We start from the raw sequence: 12,500 nt of genomic DNA on the forward strand, positions 1-12,500 counted from the left end.
ATCACAAGGACTGGACTATTCTCCTATCTGGTGACTTCAACTTTCCTTTCGTAGAATGGAAAGAACGAATAGGAGATTGTGGTTGTACTTATACATATAAAAAAGAGAGTAATAGTAGTGCAGAAGATAAGAGGCAATTTGAAAAGCTATTAGATATGCTACTAGAATACAACATTAACAAATAAACTACCTGCCAACAAGAAAGGAAAATACTTTAGACCTAGTATTTGTGAACGAGATGAATTATGTTAAAGAAATAATAGTTTATAATGCGAATATTTCAGACCATAATGTCATAGAATTAACAGTTCATTCCAAAGCAAGTGAAAATAGAGATAAGCAAGAAATGAAAAAGTGGGAAGGATATGGAAAATACAACTTCTACAGTAAATATATAAAATGGTCAGAAATTAATGAAGAATTAAACAAAGATTGGGATAACATTTTCGTAAGTGATGACATAAGGGTAAATACGGAGATATTATATAAAATATTGGAGAAAATAGTGGAAAAATATATACCGAAGAAGAAAAGTAAACATCATTCATGCATACCAAGAGACAGAAGGATCTTGTTCCAGAAAATCAGAAAGTGGAAAAAAGGTCTTGCAAAAGAAAAAAATGCATGGAAAGTTATAGAACTAAAAAGTAAGATAGAAAATGCAGAACAAAAGATTATACAATCAAAAGAAAATGAAAAACGGGACTTGGAAGAAAAAACCCTATTAAATATCAAGCAAACCCAAACTATTATACTCATATGCGAAGAAGATGAATAAAAGAAGAATAGAAATAGGCCCTCTGAGAATTGAAGGGAGATTAACGAATGAAAAAAAGGAAATTTGCAACATACTGGCAGAACGATATAAGAGAGAATTCACCCCTAGAATAGATAATGAAGATAATGATATAGAAGTAAGGGATGAAAATAGTGAATATTTAGCTGACATAGATATTAATGAAGCTCGATTATTGTGCAGGCTATTAATGAAATTAAAAATGGAGCTGCTGCAGGGCCTGATGGAATTCCTGCTATTTTGTTAAAGAAAGTAGTTCATTCTATCGCAAAGCCACTTGCAATATTATTAAGACAAAGTGTAGATACAGGCAAGATTTATGATGAGCACAAATTAGCATATATTACCCCTACTTTCAAAAGTGGATCAAGACTAGAGGCAAGTAATTATAGCCTGTGAGTCTAACATCACATATTATGAAAGTGTATGAAAGGGTAATGAAGAAAAATATTATGAAACATTTAATAAAAAAATAATTTGTTTAATAAAGGGACAACATGGTTTCGTACCCGGAAAAAGTACACAAACCCAACTGTTAGTCCACCGTGAGAACATATTCAAAAATATGAAAAGCGGAAATGAAACAGATGTGGTTTATTTGACTTTGCAAAAGCTTTTGATAAAGTAGACCATAATATATTAGCGAAGAAAATTAGAAAACACAATATCGTGGATAAAGTAGGAAGATGGTTAAAAGAATTTTTACACAACAGAAAACAGATAGTTATTGCAAACGACGAGAAATCGGATGAAGTCAAGGTAATATCCGGTGTGCCGCAAGGTACGGTGTTAGCTGCAATACTGTTTGTTATTATGATTGAAGACATAGACAATAATGTGAAGGATTCGGTAGTGAGTAGTTTCGCAGATGACACAAGAATAAGTAGAGAAATTACTTGTGATGAAGATAGGAACGCTCTACAAAGAGACCTTAACAAAGTATATGATTGGGCAGAGGTAAATAGGATGGTATTTAACTCTGATAAATTTGAATCAATAAATTATGGAGACAGAGAAAGAAAGCTATATGCATATAAGGGACCTAATAATGAGACCATCACAAATAAGGAAGCAGTTAAAGACCTTGGTGTGATGATGAATAGGAACATGTTATGCAATGATCAAATAGCAACTCTGTTGGCAAAATGTAAAGCAAAAAATGGGAATGTTGTTACGGCACTTCAAAACAAGAAAAAGCTGAACACATGATTATGCTTTATAAAACATATGTTCGTAGTCCCCACCACTTGAATATTGCAATATGATATGGTACCCACACTATCAAAAGGATATTGCACAAATAGAGAGTGTACAAAGGTCCTTTACAGCTAGAATAGAAGAAGTTAAGGACCTAGACTACTGGGAAAGACTACAATTCTTAAAATTATATAGTCTAGAAAGGAGAAGAGAACGCTACATGATAATTCAGGCATGGAAACAGATAGAAGGAATAGCAGAAAATATCATGGAACTAAAAATATCAGAAAGAGCAAGCAGAGGTAGATTAATAATGCCCAAAAACTATACCAGGAAAATAAGGAAAGCACACAGGACATTAATCCACTACGCACCAGCATCGATAATGCAGCGTCTATTCAATGCGTTGCCAGCTCATCTGAGGAATATATCAGGAGTGAGCGTAGATGTGTTTAAGAATAAGCTCGACAAATATCTAAACTGCATCCCAGACCATCCAAGATTGGAAGATGCAAAATATACCGGAAGATGTACTAGCAACTCTCTGGTAGACATTAGAGGTGCCTCACACTGAGGGACCTGGGGCAACCCGAACAAGATGTAAGGTCTGTAAGGTAAGGTCTCTATCATTTTTCCGGGCGTTTTTTGTGAGCGTGAAATATAAGTAAAATCTTTTTGCAGTAAAAAATATAAAATATTTTGTTTTACTGTCGTATTCTGTCTTGGTGATGGAAACAACCATTTTTTACGCTTTTTCATAATAGCACTTTTTTTTTTATTTAACGAGTTCATAAAAAACGTAATGTTCACATTTTTCAAATATTACTTAGCTGAGCCAGCCTTCTTCATCCATCTTCCCTAACCAGGTGCTATAAAAAATTATGATAACTACATTCATATAGAAATGTAATATATATATATATATATATATATATAGTAATAAATATAATATATATAGATATATAGATATAGATATATATGTAGATTCTATATATATATATATATATTATATATATATATATATATATATATATATAAATGTGTTATTTTTATATATATATATATATATATATTATATATATATCATATATATATATATATATATATAGATAGATATACGAATATAATATGTAGATATATATATATATAATATATATATATATATATATATATATATATTATATATATATATGATATATATATAATAATATATATATATATATATATATAAATATATATATATATTCCTTAAATCCACTGGGGACTTGGAACAAGTACTTTCGTAGTATATTATTCTACATTTTCAAGTTTACACTGAATATAATAGAAGTTGACAGACCTTTCTGTTCTTGTACATAAAGGTCTATCAACCTCTATTACGTTCAGTGTGGACTAGAAAATGTAGAATATACTGCGAAAGTACTTGTTCCAAGTCCCAAGTTTTTCACTCACCTTTTTAACATGGATTTAAGATATATATATATATATATATATATATATATATATATATATATATATATATATATATATATATATGTGTGTGTGTGTGTGTGTGTGTGTGTGTGTGTGTGTATGTACATATATATATATATATATATATATATATATATATATATACATAGATAATAGATAGATAGATAGATAGATGCAGTGCGTTCTTCATAGAAATGTTGTTCACTCACTGGCACTGCAAGGCATCAATCCTTTGTAACGTCTCCATCTCTCTCTCTCTCTCTCTCTCCCCCCCTTCTCCTCAGGTTACCACACCTACACCTGGAACGATACGGCCCACACGGAGCGCGTAGAGGAGGAGATCCTGTCCGTAACGTACGAGGACGGACGCTGGAGCAAGCCTTATTTCGACTGTGGCGGGGGTAACATCTGGATGATGACGTACACCGTCCCTTTCTTCGGATTTAGCAACGACACTTACTATTTCAAGTAAGGAATGTTTTTTTCTTTCTTTTTTACTATTTCAAGTAAGGAATGTTTTTTTTTCTTTTTTATTTACTATTTCAAATAAGAAATGTTTTTTTTTACTATTTCAAGTAAGTAATATATTTTCTTGTCTTTACTATTTCAAGTAAGGAAATTTATTTCTTCTATTGTTTTACTATTTCAAGTAAGGATTGTTTTTTTTCTTTTTTTTTTACTATTTTAAGTACGGAATGTTTTTTTCTTCTTTTTTTTTACTATTTTCAAGTAAGGGAAATGTTCTGTTTTTCTTGTTTTTTTTTTTTACTATTTTAAGTAAGGAATTTTTTTCTTCTGTTTTTTACTATTTCAAGTAAGGAATGTTTTTTTTTTTCTTCTTTTTTTACTATTTCAAGTAAGGAATGTTTTTTTCTTCTTTTTTTACTATTTCAATTAAGGAATGTTTTTTATCTTCTTTTTTGCTTTTTCAAGTAAGGAATGTTTTTTTTTTTTTTCTCTCTCTCTCTCTCTCTATTCCAAGTAAGGAATGTTTTTTGTTATCAGTTTTGATTTCTGGGAAGAATTTCTTCCTTTTTTTTTACCTGATGACGAAGGGTTTTTTTTTCTGTTTTGATTTTTGGGAAGGATATTTTTTCACCTGTTGGCGAAGATTGATTTTTTTCAGTTTTATTACGTTTTTGGGATATATGTTTTTTTCTGCATTTTTCCTTTTAGGAAGATGTTTTTTATGGCTTTAACCTGTTGAGAAAGTTTACTTTTGGTTTATTTTTATTTTTTTTAGAGAAAGTTTTTTTTTCTTTAACCTTTACCGGTAGGGATGTTTAATTTCATTTTACATCCCTTTGGGAGGATCGTTTCTCTGATTTAATTTGTTGGGAAGATGTTTTTTCTTTGTTCTAACATATTGGGAAGAAGGACTTTTCTCTGTTTTGCCTTTTTATGCAGGTTTATTTACTTTTGAAAAGTTTTTTTTGGGGGGCGGGGCCCGGTTAGATTTTTTCTGGTTTATTTCAACATTTAAAGTATGATACTACTTCTGTCGATTTTAACCATCTGGGGAGGTTTATCTGGTTTAACCTGTCGGGTAGGATATTTTACGTATTTGTTTTAACCTTTTAATGAAAATATTTGTCTGTCTGTTGTAACGTTTTTAATTAAGAAAAATATTTGTCTGTGCTTTAGCCTTTTGAGGAAGATTTTTTTTCTATCTGTTTTTTACGTTTTGTGGAAGATATTTATTCGTCTCTTTTAACCTTTTGGGGAGAATATTTTTGATGTGTTTTGATGAAAATATTTTTACTGTCTGTTATAACGAAAATATTTTTTCTCTGTTTTAACCTTTTGACGAAAATATTTTTCTCTCCGTTTTAACGTTTTGGGAAAAATTTTAATTTTTCTGTTTTAAGCTTTTTTGTGATTTTTTAACCTCTGGTTCATTTCGCGTTCTACCTTCTCTCTATTCTTCCCTTCCCGCGTGGCTCATACCGCCTGGTACTTTATTTGTGTAAGTGCATTTGCGCCAAGGTAATGACCGTCAGTTTAAATATAATGCGTATTATGTATAAAAGCTGGGCTCATTTCCCGTTTTACTCATTTTTATCCGCCATGTTTCCATTACATTCATGTAATCATTATCACCCCCCCCCCCTCCCCTTTTTTTATCCGTATAGTAAACAGCTACTAAAAACACCATTAGCCATAATTCCAAGGGTTTGCTATTAGCCCAGAAATGCTTCATTTATGATATTGTTACGTTCGCGAACTCGGTGCGAGAATTCTCTTGCCTTCCATTCCATTAAAACGTAATGCTCAGCGAAGTTCGCTTTGCGTAGTCACTGGAGGAGAGAGAGAGAGAGAGAACAGAGAGGAGAGAGAGAGAGAGAGAGAGAGAGAGAGAGAGGACGTTAAGTGCGCGGGATCACCAAAGTTACCGTTACGGAATCGAATGTCTTGTTATGATCCTGGGAGCGAGAGGAGAAATAAGGACCTGGATTATTGCTTTGGTTGCCAACAGCAATTCGAGTACTGTTGCGTATGTTTGCTTACCAAAATGGTGTTATATATATCTATATATATATATATATATATATATATATATTATATATATATATATATATATATATATATATATATATATATATATATGTGTGTGTGTGTGTGTGTGTGTGTGTGTGTGTGAAATTATAATTACCACAATGCCCTCTTAACTTCTTAACTCTTTTGTGGATACGCTTGTCACTACAAAGCCTTGTGTTCCAACTTCAAAGAAATATAAAGAAATCCTAATGTCTGGTAGCAGGAAACGAACCTGCGATACCATAATCACGACGAGGTCACCTAGCCGACCTGACCCCAAGGTGGCCTCGTCGGGATTATAGTATCGCGGGTTCGTTTCCCTCTACCGAACATCAGGATTTCTTCAAATTTCTTTGAAGTTGGAGCACAAGGCTTTGTAGTGACAAGCGTATCCAAGAGCAAAGAATTTGAGAAGATGAGAGGGCATTGCGGCTACTAAATTTCACATGTATCTGGTAAAAATTACCTGTAGATTCTACATATAATATATATATCATAATATGATATATGATATATATATATATATATATATATATATAGTATATATATGTATATATATGTGTGTGTGTGTGTGTGTGTGTGTGTGTGCCAGTTTGATAAGCGAAGATTTTTCTTCAGTTATAAATTGGTGATCATTTTTGACATCATTATTGAGGGATTCCCTCTTACGTCAGTTAACGTCAGCAGAAAATCTTCAAATTCAGCAGTTTGGGTGACTTCAGTAAATAACTGAACTCGGGTAACGCTGTTTCGCACAGTACTTCAAGACCTAGTTGTTAGAGTAACCAAAATTTCACCGTAGAAGGTTTACAATTAGCAGGGACGCTGTCTGGAACATGGTACCATACAGTGATGCAAAAGTATTCAGTCATTGTAAGAATTCGCCTGAACTTTTAAAATCTTGGCTTTTCGATTCGAAATTGACAGATATAACAGAAGAAAATCCTATTGAAAAAATGATGACGAAAATGTCACAAATGAATAAAGAAACATATTTAATTGCCATAAATACTGTCTTCCAAACAGCCGTGGGTGAACGCATGTAAATTGACTTTTTTCAGTTTGACCTGAACCATTTTTATTTATTCATGCTATAAGGCCCGTCCCTTCATGTACATTTCATATTCTACAGAAAGCTCTGTGAAATCTATTGATTCCCCCTCCCGCCCCCCTCCCCCAGGAAGAACGTTTAGTTCCGCCCCCGGTGTACTATATCCTAAGATTGTCCTTCCGTTGTATCGTAATTTTTCCTTCCCCTCTCTTCAATTGTTCACGAAGGGTCGAGATTCAAATGTTCCATAGTGTATAGACTTCCCCACGTTCTGCGACTAACGAAATTGCTTTATTAAACTTCCAGTAATTGTCAAGAGTGGTGAATACTGCTGAGGTCGGTTATGTTTAAGGATAACATTGCGTCAGCTTCTATTTATCTAAAACGGGCTCAATTACTGTTATTGTTTTCAAATATTTTCATTAAGAAAGGTGTAAATGTAGTTAAGGTTTAGTTCTTTATTTATTTATTTTTTTTTTTTGTTCACTAAACAGGTGTAAATGTAGTTTAAGTTCACTAAATCGTATCCAGCCTTGCTCGTGTATACCCTGCTCGTGTATGACGCAGTGTCTGTCAGATTCCGTCTGTTATTGCACACGTGTCTGTATACGACTTGATGTGCTGGATGTAAAATATCATACGGGGAGCCATAACCCAAAATCCTTTTGCTAAATCCCCGTGGATCCCCTAAGCCCTCACGAATTCTTCGGGTATTTCGGAGTCTTCACTAAACGTCGACTTCCTAAGCCTTTAACCCTACAGGAAGGTCAACGATATACACCGAGCTCTTCCCTTCATCGTGAACCGGATTTCTCTCAAATTCCCGCCCTGCTCTCAGCTGCGGTAAACAATTCGAATTTTCGAAAATTGCCCAGAGCTCCGAGCGCTCTCTGGCCCCCTCACACGTAGAGCGCAGATGCTCTACCTGTAAGGCTAAAGCCATATGCTATACTGGAGAACGTGCTGGCTTTGTTGCACTTGTGTTTCGAACCTGTGAGATCTATCGCAGATTGAGCAGCATGTCCTTTTGACGTCTTACCCCAATTGAGACTTTCACAATATTAAGGGTCCCCAGAGTTCCAAGTCTTTTTTTTTTTCTTTTTTGTTCCAAAGTCTTCTAAAAATATCCTACTTTACCCATGGAAAAGCGCACTTGCATATGTAGACTCCAAAGTGGTCGAAAATCCCATCATCTAACAAGGGTGGTGATATGCGTGTTTGAAAATGCCAGTTTACAAACGCGTTTTTCTCACGATTTTTTTTTAATCATCCCCTGGAGACCATTAATTTATTCTCTGCTGCTGAACTTTTTTGGTCATTCAGCTTTCAAAATATAAGTTCTGTTGTACGCTGGAAATCCTTCTGGCTTTGTTTGGGCTTCGAACGTAGGAAGTGCTATGAATTTTGCAGTGGGCAATTTAGACGGTCTTCCATAATTCTCTGCTACAGAACCATGCCATTCTCCTTGTGTTCAAATTTCTAAACTGAAGCTGTATTCTGTTCGCTGGAAAATCATGCTGGCTTTGCAGCTAGCATTTCTTTCCCGCGGTGGTAGACGATGTTCCACTCGCAGAGTATACAATAAGCTTCGTACTACGATAGGAATTATGCTGCAGCCACAAACCTCAGTTTCCCCAAGTTGCTGACGCTGTTGTCCGTCACTAATTTCCGGTGGGAGAGTCTTCCGTGTTCGCCCGCGGTTTTCGGATGCTGGTTCTGAAATAGTTAGATGTGAAGGCGGTGGAATAATTGTAGACTCACATTTATTCGTATATATATTTTTTATTATTGTTATCAGGCCGAATTTAACCTTAAACAAATTTGAATTATTTCCAGGACTGAGCTTGGAAATAAAAAATATCGGAATATGTCCAAAACCGAGCTTAGAAACTAAAACAAAATTGGATTATTACCCAAACTGAGCTTGGAAATTTAAAACGAATGAATTATTTCCAAGTCTGAGCTTGGAAATGCAGAAAAAATATATTATTTCCAAGACTGAGCTTGAAAATACAGAAAAAATTTATGGAAATTACAAAGCTAATAGGCCCATGGTGACTCGAGTAACAAAATAGCTATTCGCTTGATTGTGAAACAAAATCTTCTAAGGTGGTGGTTTTGAAAGTCTTATTTAGGTATACCTTGAGTTGAGTAATCAGCCTGACTCCATCTAAAATAATACAATAATTATTAAAAGGATTTTAATTACAAAAACAGCAGTTATGCCAACCACTTCCTGGCATATTTCTTCCGACTAAACAAGTGTAACAGATAATATCGGGATATGATCTTAGGTACGAATCTGAAATTATTTTAAATTGTGGAGTGTGTATTTACTGGTCACAGGCATGAAAGTAGACCAGAGAGACCCATTTATTATTAAATAGGATTTTTATTTTCATGTATTAAGTTCAATTTGGCGTTCATGATCTCCAATTTATTATCCTTTCAAACTAATACTCGTAAGTGATAATGATTTTCATCATTGGTTTCCAGCGTTAGCTCCAACTGATCCAAATTTAATCTAACCGCCCAAATTCACCCGCAAATATATATATATATATATATATATATATATATATATATATATATATATATACATATATATATACTAAATATAGTATATATATGAATATATATACTAAATATAGTATATATATGACTGGTAAGAATGTTTTGTCACAACAGAATTCCAGAATTCCATCTAATAAAAGGAGCCCATAAAAACGCCAAAATATAAAAAGTAAGTATTCTATATTTCAGAAACTGCTGTCTCTCTCTTCAGGTAGGCAATGAATGAGAAAAGGTACATAAAAGGCGGTATTTATACCAAGAGATCCATCCACAGGTATAAGCCGTTTAACTAGGTCACCCCGGTTGGATAATTTCTCTTTAATATTCTTGAATAATTTCATGTGTGTGTGTGTGTGTGTGTGTTCACACATCCACGTTCATTCAAGATTACCTGATCTGCCTTTCCTCCGCCCTGATGGAGTTTGGGATTTCGATCCACTCCAGCGCTGGGACTACACGCGATTCTCAATTCGGTGTTGATACATTGATATGCAAGGCCACCTGCACTGCATTAGCAGAATGCTTTGCGAAAACCGCGCAACGGGGCAAGAGGATATTCGCGACATTGTCGAAGGAAATTGAGATGGATGTATCAAGAAGGATCTGACGTCGACGAAACTGGCGTGGTCACAGAATGCATATGTATACATCTGCGTAGTAAATTATACTCATGCGAAGTCTGTTGACTAGCTAGCAGTGAGTTGCCGTTGCAGCTGTTATGGTCAGTGACGACGAATGTTGAAACATAATAAACTGCGCCTCCATTTGGTCCGTGATCTGGCGTTGCAGGTATCATGGTCAGTGAAGTTGAATTTGAAGACTTGATTTTGGTCTGTGCTGTCTCTTATTCTGTTAACCCTATGCATTTGTAAGATAAACACACATTGCCGCTTGTACTAAACCACTACAGTTTGTTGCAAGTACCAGTAGCCCCTTTTGTTGTTAGTTTCTAATCGCTTAGGGGATATGTTACTCCTGCGGACTAACCCTTCTCTTTTATCCGGCCTTGTGAGCTCGGCTGTTAGACAGATATAATTGTTAACCAGTGAGTTTGGAAGTCTGATCGATTGCCGTAACCTTTTTGCAAATTTGAAATTTACTGCGATTCATCGCCACAGCCACTGTGCATATTTTAAATCAAGTGGAATCGGGCACCACAGCAACGTGGCAACTTTAGGATTTGGGGCAGTCCTTACCAAACAATACCTGTGCATATATAAATTTGTATGGACCTGCTCACCTCAACAGCTGTGTAGATGTGAAATTAACATCACAGCTGCTGCTACGCAAATTGATTTATGAATGGGGTCGACTGCCACGACAGCCGGGGCCTGTCATTGTGTGAGATAGAACACAACCAGTAGGTCTATTAGAGAAAGGGTCTTATTGCTCCCTGGAGTGAGATAAACCCGGTCGTTTTGCCTCCTGAAAAGGAGGAACCGAGAGGAGGGGTGTTTAATTAAGTCATCAGGGAGACGAGGAGAGAGCGTCCGAGTGCAGTGGGAATGCAAAGAGGAATATTTTGTCGAATATTGTACATATAACTTTGTTATGTATCGACATCATTCTGCAATTGAATGCTGTTTTAAAAGGCTGTATTATCTTGGGGAGTATTGCACGACATTGTGGCTTTGCCACACGTATCGAGATAATAGGTTCACTTCACTTCATCTTTCAAGAAAATTATTTTCATTACAAACAGTTTACATTGAATTCCATCGAGAAGATGCATTTATGGATACAATGTCAGTCGCGCTTTCCTAAATAAATCTCATTCTCGTATCATCTTAGAAGACGAATATGACTTTCTATTGACACCTCTGAAAACTGACGGCTGAAAATGCCATTTCTCTCGACCTTGCAAAAAGACAAACTTTACTCCTCAAGATATTAGCCAGAGGGTTTGTCCCACCCCGTCATTCTGAGGTAATTCATTTTCTCTTCCCCTCCGTTCGTAATCGAAGAATGTTCCCCCTTCGGTTCCTTTCAGTTATCTAGGAAATTGGTGTTGCCTGTTCTGTCGCAACCGAGCTGCTGAGGCTCGAACTGTTTTAGGGTGTAACTGCAGCAAGAAGTCTCTCTCTCTCTCTCTCTCTCTCTCTCTCTCTCTCTCTCTCTCTCTCTCTCTCTCTCTCTCTCCACACCCCGCATCCAGCCTTAAATGCCTGTTGTTCGTGAGCTTCATGAATTTCATTTACCCATTTCTAGTTCGATGTTTCTTGTAAAGTAATTTATTTAAGGGAAACAGTGGGAAATTTGAGTGTTTTATTATTATTATTATTATTATTGTTATTATTATTATTATTATTATTATTATTATTATTATTATTTTCATGAAAGTCATTTACCCATTTCGAGTTCGATGTTAATGTAAAGAAATTTATCTAAGGAACAGTGGAAAATTTGAGCGTTTTATTATTATTATTATTATTATTATTATTATTATTATTATTATTATTTTCATGAAATTCGTTTACCCATTTCGAGTTCGATGTTTAATGTAAGGAAATTTATATAAGGAACAGTGGGAAATTTGAGTGTTTTATTATTATTATTATTATTATTATTATTATTATTATTATTATTATTATTATTATTATTATATTATTATTCAGAGGGTGAAACCTATTCATATGAACAACCTCATAGGGAGCCATTGACTTAAAATTCAAGCTTCCAAAGAATATGGTGGTCATTAGGAGGAAATAAGATGAGGCTAAGGGAATTGCAGAAAGAAGAGACCCCACTTATTAAAAATAAATAAATAAATAAAAAATAAAGAATTAACAAATAGGACCAGTGGCGTGGTTGTTATGGTCTTTGCCTGCCACCTCGGTGGCCGCGAGTTCGATTCTCGGGCATTCCATTGAG

At 34.7% G+C, this 12,500-nt stretch overlaps 1 protein-coding gene across 1 annotated transcript in view; it reads left to right on the forward strand.

Annotated features, from left to right (window-relative positions):
- Positions 1-12,500, forward strand: part of LOC135223490 (uncharacterized) — an 804,746-nt gene that overhangs the window by 615,054 nt on the left and 177,192 nt on the right. Inside the window, 1 exon segment of the mRNA XM_064261928.1 lies at positions 3,751-3,934. Coding sequence (XP_064117998.1) covers positions 3,751-3,934 — 184 coding nt within the window.

Source organism: Macrobrachium nipponense, chromosome 10 (assembly GCF_015104395.2).
Source record: "Macrobrachium nipponense isolate FS-2020 chromosome 10, ASM1510439v2, whole genome shotgun sequence".
In the NCBI taxonomy this organism is placed as follows: domain Eukaryota; kingdom Metazoa; phylum Arthropoda; class Malacostraca; order Decapoda; family Palaemonidae; genus Macrobrachium; species Macrobrachium nipponense.